The sequence below is a fragment of the Salvelinus fontinalis genome, unplaced genomic scaffold (assembly GCF_029448725.1).
Source record: "Salvelinus fontinalis isolate EN_2023a unplaced genomic scaffold, ASM2944872v1 scaffold_0212, whole genome shotgun sequence".
Classification (NCBI taxonomy): domain Eukaryota; kingdom Metazoa; phylum Chordata; class Actinopteri; order Salmoniformes; family Salmonidae; genus Salvelinus; species Salvelinus fontinalis.
The window spans coordinates 219,197-243,175 of NW_026600421.1; the positions used below are offsets into that span (position 1 = coordinate 219,197).

Sequence of the window (23,979 nt, forward strand, 5' to 3'; positions counted from 1 at the left end):
GGAGAGAAAAGAAAGAAGGGATACTGGTCTGTAGTTGTTGACATCGGAGGGATCGAGTGTAGGTTTTTTCAGAAGGGGTGCAACTCTCGCTCTCTTGAAGACGGAAGGGACGTAGCCAGCGGTCAGGGATGAGTTGATGAGCGAGGTGAGGTAAGGTAGAAGGTCTCCGGAAATGGTCTGGAGAAGAGAGGAGGGGATAGGGTCAAGCGGGCAGGTTGTTGGGCGGCCGGCCGTCACAAGACGCGAGATTTCATCTGGAGAGAGAGGGGAGAAAGAGGTCAAAGCACAGGGCTGGGCAGTGTGAGCAGAACCAGCGGTGTCGTTTGACTTAGCAAACGAGAATCGGATGTCGTCGACCTTCTTTTCAAAATGGTTGACGAAGTCGTCTGCAGAGAGGGAGGAGGGGGGGGGAGGGGGAGGAGGATTCAGGAGGGAGGAGAAGGTGGCAAAGAGCTTCCTAGGGTTAGAGGCAGATGCTTGGAATTTAGAGTGGTAGAAAGTGGCTTTAGCAGCAGAGACAGAAGAGGAAAATGTAGAGAGGAGGGAGTGAAAGGATGCCAGGTCCGCAGGGAGGCGAGTTTTCCTCCATTTCCGCTCGGCTGCCCGGAGCCCTGTTCTGTGAGCTCGCAATGAGTCGTCGAGCCACGGAGCGGGAGGGGAGGACCGAGCCGGCCTGGAGGATAGGGGACATAGAGAGTCAAAGGATGCAGAAAGGGAGGAGAGGAGGGTTGAGGAGGCAGAATCAGGAGATAGGTTGGAGAAGGTTTGGGCAGAGGGAAGAGATGATAGGATGGAAGAGGAGAGAGTAGCGGGGGAGAGAGAGCGGAGGTTGGGACGGCGCGATACCATCCGAGTAGGGGCAGTGTAGGAAGTGTTGGATGAGAGCGAGAGGGAAAAGGATACAAGGTAGTGGTCGGAGACTTGGAGGGGAGTTGCAATGAGGTTAGTGGAAGAACAGCATCTAGTAAAGATGAGGTCAAGCGTATTGCCTGCCTTGTGAGTAGGGGGGGAAGGTGAGAGGGTGAGGTCAAAAGAGGAGAGGAGTGGAAAGAAGGAGGCAGAGAGGAATGAGTCAAAGGTAGACATGGGGAGGTTAAAGTCACCCAGAACTGTGAGAGGTGAGCCGTCCTCAGGAAAGGAGCTTATCAAGGCATCAAGCTCATTGATGAACTCTCCAAGGGAACCTGGAGGGCGATAAATGATAAGGATGTTAAGCTTGAAAGGGCTGGTAACTGTGACAGCATGGAATTCAAAGGAGGCGATAGACAGATGGGTAAGGGGAGAAAGAGAGAATGACCACTTGGGAGAGATGAGGATCCCGGTGCCACCACCCCGCTGACCAGACGGTCTCGGGGTGTGCGAGAACACGTGGGCAGACGAAGAGAGAGCAGTAGGAGTAGCAGTGTTATCTGTGGTGAGCCATGTTTCCGTCAGTGCCAGGAAGTCGAGGGACTGGAGGGACGCATAGGCTGAGATGAGCTCTGCCTTGTTGGCCGCAGATCGGCAGTTCCAGAGGCTACCGGAGACCTGGAACTCCACGTGGGTCGTGCGGGCTGGGACCACCAGGTTAGGGTGGGCGCGGCCACGCGGTGTGAAGCGTTTGTATGGTCTGTGCAGAGAGGAGAGAACAGGGATAGACAGACACATGGTTGACAGGCTACAGAAGAGGCTACGCTAATGCAAAGGAGATTAGAATGACAAGTGGGCTACACGTCTCGAATGTTCAGAAAGTTAAGCTTACGTTGCAAAAAAATAAAAATAAAATACAAGATCTTATTGACTAAAATGATATAGTACTGCTGGCTGGTGAAGTAGCCTGGCTAGCAGTGGCTACGTTGTTGAAAGTGAAGCTGGCTAGGTAACCTCGACAATTTCACTAAATTTCTCTAAACTACACAATTATCGTGGATACAAGGACAGCAAAGACAACTAGCTAACACTACGCTAATCAAGTCGTTCCGTTGTAATGTAAGTTTCTACAGTGCTGCTATTCGGTAGAAGTTGGCTAGCTAGCAGCGTTGGCTAGGTAGGAGGACGACAGCGCGGCAGGCGAAAAAATAGCTGGCTAGCTAACCGATAATTACTCAAAGCTACACAATTATCTTAGATACAAAGATAGCAGAGAAAACTATGTAGCTAGCTAACACTACACAAGTCAAGTCGTTCCGTTGTAATGTAATCGTTTCTACAGTGCTGCTAATTGGTGGCTAGCTGGCTAGCTAGCAGGGTTTACTACTGAGGTCTCTGTGTGTCCTGGACTCTGTTAGTGAGTCTGTGGTACTGAGGGCTGGTAGTGAGTCTGTGGTACTGAGGTCTCTGTGTGTCCTAGACTCTGTTAGTGAGTCTGTAGTACTGAGGGCTCTGTGTGTCCTGGACTCTGTTAGTGAGTCTGTGTTACTGAGGTCACTGTGTGTCCTGGACTCTGTTAGTCAGTCTGTGTTACTGAGGTCACTGTGTGTCCTGGACTCTGTTAGTGAGTCTGTGTTACTGAGGTCACTGTGTGTCCTGGACTCTGTTAGTGAGTCTGTGTTACTGAGGTCACTGTGTGTCCTGGACTCTGTTAGTGAGTCTGTGTTACTGAGGTCACTGTGTGTCCTGGACTCTGTTAGTGAGTCTGTGTTACTGAGGTCCCTGTGTGTCCTAGACTCTGTTAGTGAGTCTGTGGTACTGAGGTCTCTGTGTGTCCTGGACTCTGTTAGTGAGTCTGTGGTACTGAGGTCACTGTGTGTCCTGGATTCTGTTAGTGAGTCTGTGTTACTGAGGTCTCTGTGTGTCCTGGACTCTGTTAGTGAGTCTGTGTTACTGAGGTCACTGTGTGTCCTAGACTCTGTTAGTGAGTCTGTGGTACTGAGGTCACTGTGTGTCCTGGATTCTGTTAGTGAGTCTGTGTTACTGAGGTCTCTGTGTGTCCTGGACTCTGTTAGTGAGTCTGTGTTACTGAGGTCACTGTGTCCTAGACTCTGTTAGTGAGTCTGTGGTACTGAGGGCTGGTAGCTGGTTGAGAACAGGACACAGTAAAAGTACATTTTGTTCTCTTGTATTTATAGTGAGTTGCTCTGTCTTTCGAGGGCATGGATTTTGTCTGAGAACTCACTTTGTTTCTTAAGGATTTGGTCTCTCTGGTTCTGTACATCTGGTGAAGTGTTCAATGTCTTCTTACATCTCTCTCTCTCTCTCTCTCTCTCTCTCTCTCTCTCTCTCTCTCTCTCTCTCTCTCTCCCTCTCACACACTCTGTATCTCCTGCTTTCTTTCTCTCTCTCTCTCTCTTTCTCTCTCTCTCTCTCACTCTGTATCTCCTGCTTTCTCTCTCTCTCTCTCTCTCTCTCTCTCTCTCTCTCTCTCTCTCTCTCTCTCTCTCTCTCTCTCTCTCTCTCCCCCCCCCCTCCCCCCTACAGAGTCAGTCATCCCTAGCAGTGGCACCTTCCATGTGAAGCTACCAAAGAAGCCTGGGGTGGAGCTGGGGATCACCATCAGCTGTGAGTCTCTCTAGTCTACCTTTCACATTATCTCCCAATCACTACTGTACTCTAGACAGACAGACAGACAGACAGACAGACAGACAGACAGACAGACAGACAGACAGAGTGATTCACTCAAATTCACCTCACCTGATGGTGGATAACTAACACAGTAAAGATCAGAGATATCTGAATTTGTCGGCTCGGAAACTTGGAAGCTATGAAACACTCACATCTGAGACTTAGATATTAGGATTCAGCACCTGATCCAGGCCTACTTCAGTAGAGTGGGGAGTCAGTGGTTCATAAAGAATGTACGACTAAGATATTCTTGGATCTTATTCAAATATGTGGAAAGTAGGTGAGCCAGAGTGAGGGGGAGAGAGAGAAGAGGAGGAGAGATGAACAGACAGAGAGAGGAGAGATAAACAGACTGAGAGAGGAGGAGAGATAAACAGACAGAGAGAGAGGAGAGATAAACAGACTGAGAGAGGAGGAGAGATAAACAGAATGAGAGAGGAGGAGAGATAAACAGACTGAGAGAGGAGAGATAAACAGACTGAGAGAGAGGAGGAGAGATAAAAAGACTGAGAGAGAGGAGGAGAGATAAACAGACTGAGAGAGGAGAGATAAACAGACAGAGAGAGGAGAGATAAACAGACTGAGAGAGGAGGAGAGATAAACAGACTGAGAGAGGAGGAGAGATAAACAGACTGAGAGAGGAGAGATAAACAGACTGAGAGAGGAGAGATAAACAGACTGAGAGAGGAGAGATAAACAGACTGAGAGGAGGAGAGATAAACAGACTGAGAGAGGAGGAGAGATAAACAGACTGAGAGAGAGGAGAGATAAACAGACTGAGAGACGAGGAGAGATAAACAGACTGAGAGAGGAGGAGAGATAAACAGACTGAGAGAGGAGAGATAAACAGACTGAGAGAGAGGAGAGATAAACAGACTGAGAGAGGAGAGATAAACAGACTGAGAGAGGAGGAGAGATAAACAGACTGAGAGAGAGGAGAGATAAACAGACTGAGAGAGAGGAGGAGAGATAAACAGACTGAGAGAGGAGGAGAGATAAACAGACTGAGAGAGGAGAGATAAACAGACAGAGAGAGGAGAGATAAACAGACTGAGAGAGGAGGAGAGATAAACAGACTGAGAGACGAGAGATAAACAGACTGAGAGAGGAGAGATATACAGACTGAGAGAGGAGGAGAGATAAACAGACTGAGAGAGAGGAGGGGAGATAAACAGACTGAGAGAGAGGAGAGATAAACAGACTGAGAGAGAGGAGGAGAGATAAACAGACTGAGAGAGGAGAGATAAACAGACTGAGAGAGGAGGAGAGATAAACAGACTGAGAGAGGAGAGATAAACAGACTGAGAGAGAGGAGGAGAGATAAACAGACTGAGAGAGAGGAGGAGAGATAAACAGACTGAGAGAGAGGAGGAGAGATAAACAGACTGAGAGAGGAGGAGAGATAAACAGACTGAGAGAGGAGGAGAGATAAACAGAATGAGAGAGGAGGAGAGATAAACAGACTGAGAGAGGAGAGATAAACAGACTGAGAGAGAGGAGAGATAAACAGACAGAGAGAGGAGGAGAGATAAACAGACTGAGAGAGGAGGAGAGATAAACAGACAGAGAGGAGAGATAAACAGACTGAGAGAGGAGAGATATACAGACTGAGAGAGGAGGAGAGATAAACAGACTGAGAGAGGAGAGATAAACAGACTGAGAGAGGAGGAGAGATAAACAGAATGAGAGAGGAGGAGAGATAAACAGACTGAGAGAGGAGGAGAGATGAACAGACAGAGAGAGGAGAGATAAACAAACTGAGAGAGGAGGAGAGATAAACAGACTGAGAGAGGAGAGATAAACAGACAGAGAGAGGAGAGATAAACAAACTGAGAGAGGAGGAGAGATAAACAGACTGAGAGAGGAGAGATAAACAGACTGAGAGAGGAGGAGAGATAAACAGAATGAGAGAGGAGGAGAGATAAACAGACTGAGAGAGGAGGAGAGATGAACAGACAGAGAGAGGAGGAGAGATAAACAGACTGAGAGAGGAGGAGAGATAAACAGACTGAGAGAGGAGGAGAGATAAACAGACTGAGAGAGGAGGAGAGATAAACAGACAGAGAGAGGAGGAGAGATAAACAGACTGAGAGAGGAGGAGAGATAAACAGACAGAGAGGAGGAGAGATAAACAGACTGAGAGAGGAGGAGAGATAAACAGACTGAGAGAGGAGGAGAGATAAACAGACTGAGAGAGAGGAGAGATAAACAGACGGAGAGAGAGGAGAGATAAACAGACAGAGAGGAGGAGAGATAAACAGACTGAGAGAGAGGAGAGATAAACAGACTGAGAGAGAGGAGAGATAAACAGACTGAGATACGAGGAGAGATAAACAGACTGAGAGAGGAGGAGAGATAAACAGACTGAGAGAGGAGAGATAGACTGAGAGAGGAGAGATAAACAGACTGAGAGAGAGGAGAGATAAACAGACTGAGAGAGAGGAGGAGAGATAAACAGACTGAGAGAGGAGAGATAAACAGACAGAGAGAGGAGAGATAAACAGACTGAGAGAGGAGGAGAGATAAACAGACAGAGAGGAGGAGAGATAAACAGACTGAGAGAGAGGAGAGATATACAGACAGAGAGAGGAGAGATAAACAGACTGAGAGAGGAGGAGAGATAAACAGACTGAGAGAGGAGAGATAAACAGACTGAGAGAGGAGAGATATACAGACTGAGAGAGGAGGAGAGATAAACAGACTGAGAGAGAGGAGAGATAAACAGACTGAGAGAGAGGAGGAGAGATAAACAGACTGAGAGAGGAGAGATATACAGACTAAGAGAGGAGGAGAGATAAACAGACTGAGAGAGGAGAGATAAACAGACTGAGAGAGAGGAGAGATAAACAGACTGAGAGAGAGGAGGAGAGATAAACAGACTGAGAGAGAGGAGAGATAAACAGACTGAGAGAGAGGAGGAGAGATAAACAGACTGAGAGAGAGGAGAGATAAACAGACTGAGAGAGGAGGAGAGATAAACAGACTGAGAGAGGAGAGATAAACAGACAGAGAGAGGAGAGATATACAGACTGAGAGAGGAGAGATAAACAGACTGAGAGAGGAGAGATAAACAGACTGAGAGAGGAGAGATAAACAGACTGAGAGAGGAGGAGAGATAAACAGACTGAGAGAGAGGAGGAGAGATAAACAGACTGAGAGAGGAGAGATAAACAGACTGAGAGAGGAGAGATAAACAGACTGAGAGAGAGGAGGAGAGATAAACAGACTGAGAGAGGAGGAGAGATAAACAGACAGAGAGGAGAGATAAACAGACTGAGAGAGGAGAGATATACAGACTGAGAGAGGAGGAGAGATAAACAGACTGAGAGAGGAGAGATAAACAGACTGAGAGGAGAGATAAACAGACTGAGAGAGGAGAGATAAACAGACTGAGAGAGAGGAGGAGAGATAAACAGACTGAGAGAGAGGAGAGATAAACAGACTGAGAGAGAGGAGGAGAGATAAACAGACTGAGAGAGGAGAGATAAACAGACTGAGAGAGGAGGAGAGATAAACAGACTGAGAGAGGAGAGATAAACAGACTGAGAGAGGAGGAGAGATAAACAGACTGAGAGAGAGGAGAGATAAACAGACTGAGAGACGAGGAGAGATAAACAGACTGAGAGAGGAGGAGAGATAAACAGACTGAGAGAGGAGAGATAAACAGACTGAGAGAGAGGAGAGATAAACAGACTGAGAGAGGAGAGATAAACAGACTGAGAGAGGAGGAGAGATAAACAGACTGAGAGAGAGGAGAGATAAACAGACTGAGAGAGAGGAGGAGAGATAAACAGACTGAGAGAGGAGGAGAGATAAACAGACTGAGAGAGGAGAGATAAACAGACAGAGAGAGGAGAGATAAACAGACTGAGAGAGGAGGAGAGATAAACAGACTGAGAGACGAGAGATAAACAGACTGAGAGAGGAGAGATATACAGACTGAGAGAGGAGGAGAGATAAACAGACTGAGAGAGAGGAGGGGAGATAAACAGACTGAGAGAGAGGAGAGATAAACAGACTGAGAGAGAGGAGGAGAGATAAACAGACTGAGAGAGGAGAGATAAACAGACTGAGAGAGGAGGAGAGATAAACAGACTGAGAGAGGAGAGATAAACAGACTGAGAGAGAGGAGGAGAGATAAACAGACTGAGAGAGAGGAGGAGAGATAAACAGACTGAGAGAGGAGGAGAGATAAACAGACTGAGAGAGGAGGAGAGATAAACAGAATGAGAGAGGAGGAGAGATAAACAGACTGAGAGAGGAGAGATAAACAGACTGAGAGAGAGGAGAGATAAACAGACAGAGAGAGGAGGAGAGATAAACAGACTGAGAGAGGAGGAGAGATAAACAGACAGAGAGGAGAGATAAACAGACTGAGAGAGGAGAGATATACAGACTGAGAGAGGAGGAGAGATAAACAGACTGAGAGAGGAGAGATAAACAGACTGAGAGAGGAGGAGAGATAAACAGAATGAGAGAGGAGGAGAGATAAACAGACTGAGAGAGGAGGAGAGATGAACAGACAGAGAGAGGAGAGATAAACAAACTGAGAGAGGAGGAGAGATAAACAGACTGAGAGAGGAGAGATAAACAGACAGAGAGAGGAGAGATAAACAAACTGAGAGAGGAGGAGAGATAAACAGACTGAGAGAGGAGAGATAAACAGACTGAGAGAGGAGGAGAGATAAACAGAATGAGAGAGGAGGAGAGATAAACAGACTGAGAGAGGAGGAGAGATGAACAGACAGAGAGAGGAGGAGAGATAAACAGACTGAGAGAGGAGGAGAGATAAACAGACTGAGAGAGGAGGAGAGATAAACAGACTGAGAGAGGAGGAGAGATAAACAGACAGAGAGAGGAGGAGAGATAAACAGACTGAGAGAGGAGGAGAGATAAACAGACAGAGAGGAGGAGAGATAAACAGACTGAGAGAGGAGGAGAGATAAACAGACTGAGAGAGGAGGAGAGATAAACAGACTGAGAGAGAGGAGAGATAAACAGACGGAGAGAGAGGAGAGATAAACAGACAGAGAGGAGGAGAGATAAACAGACTGAGAGAGAGGAGAGATAAACAGACTGAGAGAGAGGAGAGATAAACAGACTGAGATACGAGGAGAGATAAACAGACTGAGAGAGGAGGAGAGATAAACAGACTGAGAGAGGAGAGATAGACTGAGAGAGGAGAGATAAACAGACTGAGAGAGAGGAGAGATAAACAGACTGAGAGAGAGGAGGAGAGATAAACAGACTGAGAGAGGAGAGATAAACAGACAGAGAGAGGAGAGATAAACAGACTGAGAGAGGAGGAGAGATAAACAGACAGAGAGGAGGAGAGATAAACAGACTGAGAGAGAGGAGAGATATACAGACAGAGAGAGGAGAGATAAACAGACTGAGAGAGGAGGAGAGATAAACAGACTGAGAGAGGAGAGATAAACAGACTGAGAGAGGAGAGATATACAGACTGAGAGAGGAGGAGAGATAAACAGACTGAGAGAGAGGAGAGATAAACAGACTGAGAGAGAGGAGGAGAGATAAACAGACTGAGAGAGGAGAGATATACAGACTAAGAGAGGAGGAGAGATAAACAGACTGAGAGAGGAGAGATAAACAGACTGAGAGAGAGGAGAGATAAACAGACTGAGAGAGAGGAGGAGAGATAAACAGACTGAGAGAGAGGAGAGATAAACAGACTGAGAGAGAGGAGGAGAGATAAACAGACTGAGAGAGAGGAGAGATAAACAGACTGAGAGAGGAGGAGAGATAAACAGACTGAGAGAGGAGAGATAAACAGACAGAGAGAGGAGAGATATACAGACTGAGAGAGGAGAGATAAACAGACTGAGAGAGGAGAGATAAACAGACTGAGAGAGGAGAGATAAACAGACTGAGAGAGGAGGAGAGATAAACAGACTGAGAGAGAGGAGGAGAGATAAACAGACTGAGAGAGGAGAGATAAACAGACTGAGAGAGGAGAGATAAACAGACTGAGAGAGAGGAGGAGAGATAAACAGACTGAGAGAGGAGGAGAGATAAACAGACAGAGAGGAGAGATAAACAGACTGAGAGAGGAGAGATATACAGACTGAGAGAGGAGGAGAGATAAACAGACTGAGAGAGGAGAGATAAACAGACTGAGAGGAGAGATAAACAGACTGAGAGAGGAGAGATAAACAGACTGAGAGAGAGGAGGAGAGATAAACAGACTGAGAGAGAGGAGAGATAAACAGACTGAGAGAGAGGAGGAGAGATAAACAGACTGAGAGAGGAGAGATAAACAGACTGAGAGAGGAGGAGAGATAAACAGACTGAGAGAGGAGAGATAAACAGACTGAGAGAGGAGAGATAAACAGAATGAGAGAGGAGGAGAGATAAACAGACAGAGAGGAGAGATAAACAGACTGAGAGAGGAGAGATAAACAGACTGAGAGAGGAGAGATAAACAGACAGAGAGAGGAGAGATAAACAAACTGAGGAGGAGAGATAAACAGACAGAGAGAGGAGAGATAAACAAACTGAGAGAGGAGAGATAAACAGACTGAGAGAGGAGGAGAGATAAACAGACTGAGAGAGGAGGAGAGATAAACAGACTGAGAGAGGAGAGATAAACAGACTGAGAGAGGAGGAGAGATAAACAGAATGAGAGAGGAGGAGAGATAAACAGACTGAGAGAGGAGGAGAGATGAACAGACAGAGAGAGGAGGAGAGATAAACAGACTGAGAGAGGAGGAGAGATAAACCGACTGAGAGAGGAGAGATAAACAGACTGAGAGAGGAGGAGAGATGAACAGACAGAGAGAGGAGGAGAGATAAACAGACTGAGAGAGGAGGAGAGATAAACAGACTGAGAGAGGAGGAGAGATAAACAGACTGAGAGAGAGGAGAGATAAACAGACTGAGAGAGGAGGAGAGATAAACAGACTGAGAGAGGAGGAGAGATAAACAGACTGAGAGAGGAGGAGAGATAAACAGACTGAGAGAGGAGGAGAGATAAACAGACTGAGAGAGAGGAGAGATAAACAGACGGAGAGAGAGGAGAGATAAACAGACAGAGAGGAGGAGAGATAAACAGACTGAGAGAGAGGAGAGATAAACAGACAGAGAGGAGGAGAGATAAACAGACTGAGAGAGAGGAGAGATAAACAGACTGAGAGAGGAGGAGAGATAAACAGACTGAGAGAGGAGAGATAAACAGACTGAGAGAGGAGAGATAAACAGACTGAGAGAGGAGGAGAGATAAACAGAATGAGAGAGGAGGAGAGATAAACAGACTGAGAGAGGAGGAGAGATAAACAGACTGAGAGAGGAGGAGAGATAAACAGAATGAGAGAGGAGGAGAGATAAACAGACTGAGAGAGGAGAGATAAACAGACTGAGAGAGGAGGAGAGATAAACAGAATGAGAGAGGAGGAGAGATAAACAGACTGAGAGAGGAGAGATAAACAGACTGAGAGAGAGGAGAGATAAACAGACTGAGAGAGAGGAGGAGAGATAAACAGACTGAGAGAGGAGAGATAAACAGACAGAGAGAGGAGGAGAGATAAACAGACTGAGAGAGGAGGAGAGATAAACAGACTGAGAGAGAGGAGGAGAGATAAACAGACTGAGAGAGGAGAGATAAACAGACTGACAGAGGAGGAGAGATAAACAGACTGAGAGAGGAGAGATAAACAGACTGAGAGAGAGGAGAGATAAACAGACTGAGAGAGAGGAGGAGAGATAAACAGACTGAGAGAGGAGGAGAGATAAACAGACTGAGAAAGGAGGAGAGATAAACAGACTGAGAGAGAGGAGAGATAAACAGACTGAGAGAGGAGGAGAGATAAACAGACTGAGAGAGGAGGAGAGATAAACAGACTGAGAGAGGAGAGATAAACAGACTGAGAGAGAGGAGAGATAAACAGACTGAGAGAGAGGAGGAGAGATAAACAGACTGAGAGAGAGGAGGAGAGATAAACAGACTGAGAGAGAGGAGGAGAGATAAACAGACTGAGAGAGGAGGAGAGATAAACAGACTGAGAGAGGAGGAGAGATAAACAGAATGAGAGAGGAGGAGAGATAAACAGACTGAGAGAGGAGGAGAGATGAACAGACAGAGAGAGGAGGAGAGATAAACAGACTGAGAGAGGAGGAGAGATAAACAGACTGAGAGAGGAGGAGAGATAAACAGACTGAGAGAGGAGGAGAGATAAACAGACAGAGAGAGGAGGAGAGATAAACAGACTGAGAGAGGAGGAGAGATAAACAGACAGAGAGGAGGAGAGATAAACAGACTGAGAGAGGAGGAGAGATAAACAGACTGAGAGAGGAGGAGAGATAAACAGACTGAGAGAGAGGAGAGATAAACAGACGGAGAGAGAGGAGAGATAAACAGACAGAGAGGAGGAGAGATAAACAGACTGAGAGAGAGGAGAGATAAACAGACTGAGATACGAGGAGAGATAAACAGACTGAGAGAGGAGGAGAGATAAACAGACTGAGAGAGGAGAGATAGACTGAGAGAGGAGAGATAAACAGACTGAGAGAGAGGAGAGATAAACAGACTGAGAGAGAGGAGGAGAGATAAACAGACTGAGAGAGGAGAGATAAACAGACAGAGAGAGGAGAGATAAACAGACTGAGAGAGGAGGAGAGATAAACAGACAGAGAGGAGGAGAGATAAACAGACTGAGAGAGAGGAGAGATATACAGACAGAGAGAGGAGAGATAAACAGACTGAGAGAGGAGGAGAGATAAACAGACTGAGAGAGGAGAGATAAACAGACTGAGAGAGGAGAGATATACAGACTGAGAGAGGAGGAGAGATAAACAGACTGAGAGAGAGGAGAGATAAACAGACTGAGAGAGAGGAGGAGAGATAAACAGACTGAGAGAGGAGAGATATACAGACTAAGAGAGGAGGAGAGATAAACAGACTGAGAGGAGGAGAGATAAACAGACTGAGAGAGAGGAGAGATAAACAGACTGAGAGAGAGGAGGAGAGATAAACAGACTGAGAGAGAGGAGAGATAAACAGACTGAGAGAGAGGAGGAGAGATAAACAGACTGAGAGAGAGGAGAGATAAACAGACTGAGAGAGGAGGAGAGATAAACAGACTGAGAGAGGAGAGATAAACAGACAGAGAGAGGAGAGATATACAGACTGAGAGAGGAGAGATAAACAGACTGAGAGAGGAGAGATAAACAGACTGAGAGAGGAGAGATAAACAGACTGAGAGAGGAGGAGAGATAAACAGACTGAGAGAGAGGAGAGATAAACAGACTGAGAGAGGAGGAGAGATAAACAGACTGAGAGAGAGGAGGAGAGATAAACAGACTGAGAGAGGAGAGATAAACAGACTGAGAGAGGAGAGATAAACAGACTGAGAGAGAGGAGGAGAGATAAACAGACTGAGAGAGGAGGAGAGATAAACAGACAGAGAGGAGAGATAAACAGACTGAGAGAGGAGAGATATACAGACTGAGAGAGGAGGAGAGATAAACAGACTGAGAGAGGAGAGATAAACAGACTGAGAGGAGAGATAAACAGACTGAGAGAGGAGAGATAAACAGACTGAGAGAGAGGAGGAGAGATAAACAGACTGAGAGAGAGGAGGAGAGATAAACAGACTGAGAGAGAGGAGGAGAGATAAACAGACTGAGAGAGGAGGAGAGATAAACAGACTGAGAGAGGAGGAGAGATAAACAGAATGAGAGAGGAGGAGAGATAAACAGACTGAGAGAGGAGAGATAAACAGACTGAGAGAGAGGAGAGATAAACAGACTGAGAGAGGAGGAGAGATAAACAGACTGAGAGAGGAGGAGAGATAAACAGACAGAGAGGAGAGATAAACAGACTGAGAGATGAGAGATATACAGACTGAGAGAGGAGGAGAGATAAACAGACTGAGAGAGGAGAGATAAACAGACTGAGAGAGGAGGAGAGATAAACAGAATGAGAGAGGAGGAGAGATAAACAGACTGAGAGAGGAGGAGAGATGAACAGACAGAGAGAGGAGAGATAAACAAACTGAGAGAGGAGGAGAGATAAACAGACTGAGAGAGGAGAGATAAACAGACAGAGAGAGGAGAGATAAACAAACTGAGAGAGGAGGAGAGATAAACAGACTGAGAGAGGAGAGATAAACAGACTGAGAGAGGAGGAGAGATAAACAGAATGAGAGAGGAGGAGAGATAAACAGACTGAGAGAGGAGGAGAGATGAACAGACAGAGAGAGGAGGAGAGATAAACAGACTGAGAGAGGAGGAGAGATAAACAGACTGAGAGAGGAGGAGAGATAAACAGACTGAGAGAGGAGGAGAGATAAACAGACAGAGAGAGGAGGAGAGATAAACAGACTGAGAGAGGAGGAGAGATAAACAGACAGAGAGGAGGAGAGATAAACAGACTGAGAGAGGAGGAGAGATAAACAGACTGAGAGAGGAGGAGAGATAAACAGACTGAGAGAGAGGAGAGATAAACAGACGGAGAGAGAGGAGAGATAAACAGACAGAGAGGAGGAGAGATAAACAGACTGAGAGAGAGGAGAGATAAACAGACTGAGAGAGAGGAGAGATAAACAGACTGAGATACGAGGAGAGATAAACAGACTGAGAGAGGAGGAGAGATAAACAGACTGAGAGAGGAGAGATAGACTGAGAGAGGAGAGATAAACAGACTGAGAGAGAGGAGAGATAAACAGACTGAGAGAGAGGAGGAGAGATAAACAGACTGAGAGAGGAGAGATAAACAGACAGAGAGAGGAGAGATAAACAGACTGAGAGAGGAGGAGAGATAAACAGACAGAGAGGAGGAGAGATAAACAGACTGAGAGAGAGGAGAGATATACAGACAGAGAGAGGAGAGATAAACAGACTGAGAGAGGAGGAGAGATAAACAGACTGAGAGAGGAGAGATAAACAGACTGAGAGAGGAGAGATATACAGACTGAGAGAGGAGGAGAGATAAACAGACTGAGAGAGAGGAGAGATAAACAGACTGAGAGAGAGGAGGAGAGATAAACAGACTGAGAGAGAGGAGAGATAAACAGACTGAGAGAGAGGAGGAGAGATAAACAGACTGAGAGAGAGGAGAGATAAACAGACTGAGAGAGGAGGAGAGATAAACAGACTGAGAGAGGAGAGATAAACAGACAGAGAGAGGAGAGATATACAGACTGAGAGAGGAGAGATAAACAGACTGAGAGAGGAGAGATAAACAGACTGAGAGAGGAGAGATAAACAGACTGAGAGAGGAGGAGAGATAAACAGACTGAGAGAGAGGAGAGATAAACAGACTGAGAGAGGAGGAGAGATAAACAGACTGAGAGAGAGGAGGAGAGATAAACAGACTGAGAGAGGAGAGATAAACAGACTGAGAGAGGAGAGATAAACAGACTGAGAGAGAGGAGGAGAGATAAACAGACTGAGAGAGGAGGAGAGATAAACAGACAGAGAGGAGAGATAAACAGACTGAGAGAGGAGAGATATACAGACTGAGAGAGGAGGAGAGATAAACAGACTGAGAGAGGAGAGATAAACAGACTGAGAGGAGAGATAAACAGACTGAGAGAGGAGAGATAAACAGACTGAGAGAGAGGAGGAGAGATAAACAGACTGAGAGAGAGGAGAGATAAACAGACTGAGAGAGAGGAGGAGAGATAAACAGACTGAGAGAGGAGAGATAAACAGACTGAGAGAGGAGGAGAGATAAACAGACTGAGAGAGGAGAGATAAACAGACTGAGAGAGGAGAGATAAACAGAATGAGAGAGGAGGAGAGATAAACAGACAGAGAGGAGAGATAAACAGACTGAGAGAGGAGAGATAAACAGACTGAGAGAGGAGAGATAAACAGACAGAGAGAGGAGAGATAAACAAACTGAGAGAGGAGAGATAAACAGACAGAGAGAGGAGGAGAGATAAACAGACAGAGAGAGGAGAGATAAACAAACTGAGAGAGGAGAGATAAACAGACTGAGAGAGGAGGAGAGATAAACAGACTGAGAGAGGAGAGATAAACAGACTGAGAGAGGAGAGATAAACAGACTGAGAGAGGAGGAGAGATAAACAGAATGAGAGAGGAGGAGAGATAAACAGACTGAGAGAGGAGGAGAGATGAACAGACAGAGAGAGGAGGAGAGATAAACAGACTGAGAGAGGAGGAGAGATAAACCGACTGAGAGAGGAGAGATAAACAGACTGAGAGAGAGGAGGAGAGATAAAAAGACTGAGAGAGAGGAGGAGAGATAAACAGACTGAGAGAGGAGGAGAGATAAACAGACTGAGAGAGAGGAGGAGAGATAAACAGACTGAGAGAGAGGAGGAGAGATAAACAGACTGAGAGAGAGGAGAGATAAACAGACTGAGAGAGAGGAGGAGAGATAAACAGACTGAGAGAGAGGAGGAGAGATAAACAGACTGAGAGAGAGGAGAGATAAACAGACTGAGAGAGGAGGAGAGATAAACAGACTGAGAGAGGAGAGATAAACAGACAGAGAGAGGAGAGATATACAGACTGAGAGAGGAGAGATAAACAGACTGAGAGAGGAGAGATAAACAGACTGAGAGAGGAGAGATAAACAGACTGAGAGAGGAGGAGAGATAAACAGACTGAGAGAGAGGAGAGATAAACAGACTGAGAGAGGAGGAGAGATAAACAGACTGAGAGAGAGGAGGAGAGATAAACAGACTGAGAGAGGAGAGATAAACAGACTGAGAGAGGAGAGATAAACAGACTGAGAGAGAGGAGGAGAGATAAACAGACTGAGAGAGGAGGAGAGATAAACAGACAGAGAGGAGAGATAAACAGACTGAGAGAGGAGAGATATACAGACTGAGAGAGGAGGAGAGATAAACAGACTGAGAGAGGAGAGATAAACAGACTGAGAGGAGAGATAAACAGACTGAGAGAGGAGAGATAAACAGACTGAGAGAGAGGAGGAGAGATAAACAGACTGAGAGAGAGGAGAGATAAACAGACTGAGAGAGAGGAGGAGAGATAAACAGACTGAGAGAGGAGAGATAAACAGACTGAGAGAGGAGGAGAGATAAACAGACTGAGAGAGGAGAGATAAACAGACTGAGAGAGGAGAGATAAACAGAATGAGAGAGGAGGAGAGATAAACAGACAGAGAGGAGAGATAAACAGACTGAGAGAGGAGAGATAAACAGACTGAGAGAGGAGAGATAAACAGACAGAGAGAGGAGAGATAAACAAACTGAGAGAGGAGAGATAAACAGACAGAGAGAGGAGGAGAGATAAACAGACAGAGAGAGGAGAGATAAACAAACTGAGAGAGGAGAGATAAACAGACTGAGAGAGGAGGAGAGATAAACAGACTGAGAGAGGAGAGATAAACAGACTGAGAGAGGAGAGATAAACAGACTGAGAGAGGAGGAGAGATAAACAGAATGAGAGAGGAGGAGAGATAAACAGACTGAGAGAGGAGGAGAGATGAACAGACAGAGAGAGGAGGAGAGATAAACAGACTGAGAGAGGAGGAGAGATAAACCGACTGAGAGAGGAGAGATAAACAGACTGAGAGAGGAGGAGAGATGAACAGACAGAGAGAGGAGGAGAGATAAACAGACTGAGAGAGGAGGAGAGATAAACAGACTGAGAGAGGAGGAGAGATAAACAGACTGAGAGAGAGGAGAGATAAACAGACTGAGAGAGGAGGAGAGATAAACAGACTGAGAGAGGAGGAGAGATAAACAGACTGAGAGAGAGGAGAGATAAACAGACGGAGAGAGAGGAGAGATAAACAGACAGAGAGGAGGAGAGATAAACAGACTGAGAGAGAGGAGAGATAAACAGACAGAGAGGAGGAGAGATAAACAGACTGAGAGAGAGGAGAGATAAACAGACTGAGAGAGGAGGAGAGATAAACAGACTGAGAGAGGAGAGATAAACAGACTGAGAGAGGAGGAGAGATAAACAGAATGAGAGAGGAGGAGAGATAAACAGACTGAGAGAGGAGGAGAGATAAACAGACTGAGAGAGGAGGAGAGATAAACAGAATGAGAGAGGAGGAGAGATAAACAGACTGAGAGAGGAGAGATAAACAGACTGAGAGAGGAGGAGAGATAAACAGAATGAGAGAGGAGGAGAGATAAACAGACTGAGAGAGGAGAGATAAACAGACTGAGAGAGAGGAGAGATAAACAGACTGAGAGAGAGGAGGAGAGATAAACAGACTGAGAGAGGAGAGATAAACAGACAGAGAGAGGAGGAGAGATAAACAGACTGAGAGAGAGGAGGAGAGATAAACAGACTGAGAGAGGAGAGATAAACAGACTGAGAGAGGAGGAGAGATAAACAGACTGAGAGAGGAGAGATAAACAGACTGAGAGAGAGGAGAGATAAACAGACTGAGAGAGAGGAGGAGAGATAAACAGACTGAGAGAGGAGGAGAGATAAACAGACTGAGAAAGGAGGAGAGATAAACAGACTGAGAGAGAGGAGAGATAAACAGACTGAGAGAGGAGGAGAGATAAACAGACTGAGAGAGGAGGAGAGATAAACAGACTGAGAGAGGAGAGATAAACAGACTGAGAGAAAGGAGAGATAAACAGACTGAGAGAGAGGAGGAGAGATAAACAGACTGAGAGAGGAGAGATAAACAGACAGAGAGGAGGAGAGATAAACAGACTGAGAGAGGAGGAGAGATGAACAGACAGAGAGAGGAGGAGAGATAAACAGACTGAGAGGAGGAGAGATAAACAGTCTGAGAGAGGAGGAGAGATAAACAGACTGAGAGAGGAGAGATTAACAGACTGAGAGAGAGGAGAGATAAACAGACTGAGAGAGGAGGAGAGATAAACAGACTGAGAGAGGAGAGATAAACAGACAGAGAGGAGGAGAGATAAACAGACTGAGAGAGGAGGAGAGATGAACAGTCAGAGAGAGGAGGAGAGATAAACAGACTGAGAGGAGGAGAGATAAACGGTCTGAGAGAGGAGAGATAAACAGACTGAGAGAGGAGGAGAGATAAACAGACAGAGAGGAGGAGAGATAAACAGACTGAGAGAGGAGGAGAGATAAACAGACTGAGAGAGGAGAGATAAACAGACTGAGAGAGAGGAGAGATAAACAGACTGAGAGAGGAGAGATATACAGACTGAGAGAGAGGAGGAGAGATAAACAGACTGAGAGAGAGGAGAGATAAACAGACTGAGAGAGAGGAGGAGAGATAAACAGACTGAGAGAGGAGAGATAAACAGACTGAGAGAGGAGGAGAGATAAACAGACTGAGAGAGGAGAGATAAACAGACTGAGAGAGGAGAGATAAACAGAATGAGAGAGGAGGAGAGATAAACAGACAGAGAGGAGAGATAAACAGACTGAGAGAGGAGAGATAAACAGACTGAGAGAGGAGAGATAAACAGACAGAGAGAGGAGAGATAAACAAACTGAGAGAGGAGAGATAAACAGACAGAGAGAGGAGGAGAGATAAACAGACAGAGAGAGGAGAGATAAACAAACTGAGAGAGGAGAGATAAACAGACTGAGAGAGGAGGAGAGATAAACAGACTGAGAGAGGAGAGATAAACAGACTGAGAGAGGAGAGATAAACAGACTGAGAGAGGAGGAGAGATAAACAGAATGAGAGAGGAGGAGAGATAAACAGACTGAGAGAGGAGGAGAGATGAACAGACAGAGAGAGGAGGAGAGATAAACAGACTGAGAGAGGAGGAGAGATAAACCGACTGAGAGAGGAGAGATAAACAGACTGAGAGAGAGGAGGAGAGATAAAAAGACTGAGAGAGAGGAGGAGAGATAAACAGACTGAGAGAGGAGGAGAGATAAACAGACTGAGAGAGAGGAGGAGAGATAAACAGACTGAGAGAGAGGAGGAGAGATAAACAGACTGAGAGAGAGGAGAGATAAACAGACTGAGAGAGAGGAGGAGAGATAAACAGACTGAGAGAGAGGAGGAGAGATAAACAGACTGAGAGAGAGGAGAGATAAACAGACTGAGAGAGGAGGAGAGATAAACAGACTGAGAGAGGAGAGATAAACAGACAGAGAGAGGAGAGATATACAGACTGAGAGAGGAGAGATAAACAGACTGAGAGAGGAGAGATAAACAGACTGAGAGAGGAGAGATAAACAGACTGAGAGAGGAGGAGAGATAAACAGACTGAGAGAGAGGAGAGATAAACAGACTGAGAGAGGAGGAGAGATAAACAGACTGAGAGAGAGGAGGAGAGATAAACAGACTGAGAGAGGAGAGATAAACAGACTGAGAGAGGAGAGATAAACAGACTGAGAGAGAGGAGGAGAGATAAACAGACTGAGAGAGGAGGAGAGATAAACAGACAGAGAGGAGAGATAAACAGACTGAGAGAGGAGAGATATACAGACTGAGAGAGGAGGAGAGATAAACAGACTGAGAGAGGAGAGATAAACAGACTGAGAGGAGAGATAAACAGACTGAGAGAGGAGAGATAAACAGACTGAGAGAGAGGAGGAGAGATAAACAGACTGAGAGAGAGGAGAGATAAACAGACTGAGAGAGAGGAGGAGAGATAAACAGACTGAGAGAGGAGAGATAAACAGACTGAGAGAGGAGGAGAGATAAACAGACTGAGAGAGGAGAGATAAACAGACTGAGAGAGGAGAGATAAACAGAATGAGAGAGGAGGAGAGATAAACAGACAGAGAGGAGAGATAAACAGACTGAGAGAGGAGAGATAAACAGACTGAGAGAGGAGAGATAAACAGACAGAGAGAGGAGAGATAAACAAACTGAGAGAGGAGAGATAAACAGACAGAGAGAGGAGGAGAGATAAACAGACAGAGAGAGGAGAGATAAACAAACTGAGAGAGGAGAGATAAACAGACTGAGAGAGGAGGAGAGATAAACAGACTGAGAGAGGAGAGATAAACAGACTGAGAGAGGAGAGATAAACAGACTGAGAGAGGAGGAGAGATAAACAGAATGAGAGAGGAGGAGAGATAAACAGACTGAGAGAGGAGGAGAGATGAACAGACAGAGAGAGGAGGAGAGATAAACAGACTGAGAGAGGAGGAGAGATAAACCGACTGAGAGAGGAGAGATAAACAGACTGAGAGAGGAGGAGAGATGAACAGACAGAGAGAGGAGGAGAGATAAACAGACTGAGAGAGGAGGAGAGATAAACAGACTGAGAGAGGAGGAGAGATAAACAGACTGAGAGAGAGGAGAGATAAACAGACTGAGAGAGGAGGAGAGATAAACAGACTGAGAGAGGAGGAGAGATAAACAGACTGAGAGAGAGGAGAGATAAACAGACGGAGAGAGAGGAGAGATAAACAGACAGAGAGGAGGAGAGATAAACAGACTGAGAGAGAGGAGAGATAAACAGACAGAGAGGAGGAGAGATAAACAGACTGAGAGAGAGGAGAGATAAACAGACTGAGAGAGGAGGAGAGATAAACAGACTGAGAGAGGAGAGATAAACAGACTGAGAGAGGAGGAGAGATAAACAGAATGAGAGAGGAGGAGAGATAAACAGACTGAGAGAGGAGGAGAGATAAACAGACTGAGAGAGGAGGAGAGATAAACAGAATGAGAGAGGAGGAGAGATAAACAGACTGAGAGAGGAGAGATAAACAGACTGAGAGAGGAGGAGAGATAAACAGAATGAGAGAGGAGGAGAGATAAACAGACTGAGAGAGGAGAGATAAACAGACTGAGAGAGAGGAGAGATAAACAGACTGAGAGAGAGGAGGAGAGATAAACAGACTGAGAGAGGAGAGATAAACAGACAGAGAGAGGAGGAGAGATAAACAGACTGAGAGAGAGGAGGAGAGATAAACAGACTGAGAGAGGAGAGATAAACAGACTGAGAGAGGAGGAGAGATAAACAGACTGAGAGAGGAGAGATAAACAGACTGAGAGAGAGGAGAGATAAACAGACTGAGAGAGAGGAGGAGAGATAAACAGACTGAGAGAGGAGGAGAGATAAACAGACTGAGAAAGGAGGAGAGATAAACAGACTGAGAGAGAGGAGAGATAAACAGACTGAGAGAGGAGGAGAGATAAACAGACTGAGAGAGGAGGAGAGATAAACAGACTGAGAGAGGAGAGATAAACAGACTGAGAGAAAGGAGAGATAAACAGACTGAGAGAGAGGAGGAGAGATAAACAGACTGAGAGAGGAGAGATAAACAGACAGAGAGGAGGAGAGATAAACAGACTGAGAGAGGAGGAGAGATGAACAGACAGAGAGAGGAGGAGAGATAAACAGACTGAGAGGAGGAGAGATAAACAGTCTGAGAGAGGAGGAGAGATAAACAGACTGAGAGAGGAGAGATTAACAGACTGAGAGAGAGGAGAGATAAACAGACTGAGAGAGGAGGAGAGATAAACAGACAGAGAGGAGAGATAAACAGACAGAGAGGAGGAGAGATGAACAGTCAGAGAGAGGAGGAGAGATAAACAGACTGAGAGGAGGAGAGATAAACGGTCTGAGAGAGGAGAGATAAACAGACTGAGAGAGGAGGAGAGATAAACAGACAGAGAGGAGGAGAGATAAACAGACTGAGAGAGGAGGAGAGATAAACAGACTGAGAGAGGAGAGATAAACAGACTGAGAGAGGAGGAGAGATAAACAGACTGAGAGAGGAGGAGAGATAAACAGACTGAGAGAGAGGAGGAGATGGAAAAATAGATAGTCCAGGTCTGACATAACACTACTCTTATAGTTTAAAGAGATCGTCCAGGTCTTATGTAACTGTACTGTTTTAGTTACAGTTCCTTTGAGGTTTTAATTGGGAGTCTCTCAGCATCGCAGACTTCCAGGGCTTCTGGATGAACAGAGCCAACAGGGGGAATACCTCTGACCGCATACCCAGGATGGGAGCGCTTAACTGGGCCAGCTTGACTCTGAACACAGCCTCCTGTCCCACCATTGTCATGCCAAACGGGGATGTTTTAACCAGTTGTTTCTCCCTACATTTCTCTCCTTACATTTCCACTGGATTCCTTAATTAAAACTGAGAAGAAGGCGTCCATTTTTGAGGCAGTTCATAGTTCTGAGTTTTATGATAGATATTTCTCCTTTGGAAATCCTCCTGGTTAAACTGAAAGCATATTCTGATACACGTGTTCTGTTATGAACTGTTTATTTTTTGTCTTAATTCTTTCAGATAATATTGTCATCTATTTGACAGTATTTCATCTCCTATAATGATTTCCCCACATGCTAATCTTTTTTTTTACGGCTACTATAAGTGCCTGATCATCGGTCACAGATGGACGTTTCTCTGGATCTCATAAAGAGAGAGAGAGAGGGTGAGAGAGAGGGTGAGAGAGAGAGGGTGAGAGAGAGGTGAGAGAGCGAGAGAGAGGGTGAGAGAGAAAAGGAGAGAGAGAGAGTGTGAGAGAGAGAGGGTGAGAGAGAGAGGGTGAGAGGGTGAGAGAGAGAGAGGGTGAGAAAGAGGATGGGAGAGAGAGGAAGAGAGAGGGTGAGAGAGAAAAGGAGAGAGAGGATGAGAGAGAGAGAGGGTGAGAGAGAGAGAGAGGGTGAGAGAGAGAGAGAGAGAGAGAGAGAGAGAGAGAGAGAGAGAGAGAGAGAGAGAGAGAGAGAGAGAGAGAGAGAGAGAGAGAGAGAGAGAGAGAGAGAGAGAGATGGGCTTGGTCAAATGTACTCTCTGTAGTCATAGATACCAGCTCAGCCCAGCGGGGACACCATAAACCGCACGCACACACACACACACACACATACACACACACCTACTCTGTCTCCTCTCCTCACCCGGCATCTTGTAATTTGTTTACAGTCGTCTGACTTTTCAGAAGGTCAGTAGAGACCAAAGTGTTTAAAACTCCATTTGTTTTTCCAACCTGCAATCAAGAAGCTGCCTGCCTGTGGACTTCCCCCACAGCCACGCTCGCCTCGGTCACCACGGCGATGGATGTGCACGTTTAGCCAGATGCTCCGTCAAAGCAGCGCTCGACTGCGTTGTCATAACAACATGAATCACTGTCTCCTTTTCAACAAGTGTAGGGGTTGCATTCCAAATGGCAATCTCTTCACTGTGTAGTACAGGGCCCATAGGGTTCCTCTAGGGACAATATAGTACAGGGCCCATAGGGTTCCTCTAGGGACAATATAGTACAGGGCCCATAGGGTTCCTCTAGGGACAATATAGTACAGGGCCCATAGGGTTCCTCTAGGGACAATATAGTACAGGGCCCATAGGGTTCCTCTAGGGACAATATAGTACAGGGCCCATAGGGTTCCTCTAGGGACAATATAGTACAGGGCCCATAGGGTTCCTCTAGGAACAATGTAGTACAGGGCCCATAGGGTTCCTCTAGGGACAATATAGTACAGGGCCCATAGGGTTCCTCTTGGAACAATATAGTACAGGGCCCATAGGGTTCCTCTAGGAACAATGTAGTACAGGGCCCATAGGGTTCCTCTAGGAACAATATAGTACAGGGCCCATAGGGTTCCTCTAGGGACA

The 23,979-nt window shown here is 45.9% G+C and overlaps 1 protein-coding gene across 1 annotated transcript in view; it reads left to right on the forward strand.

Moving 5' to 3' along the window:
- Window positions 1–23,979, forward strand: part of LOC129844724 (glutamate receptor-interacting protein 1-like) — a 101,883-nt gene that overhangs the window by 63,794 nt on the left and 14,110 nt on the right. The window contains exon 6 of the mRNA XM_055912777.1: window positions 3,397–3,477. Coding sequence (XP_055768752.1) covers window positions 3,397–3,477 — 81 coding nt within the window. The remainder of the gene's footprint in view (window positions 1–3,396; window positions 3,478–23,979) is intronic.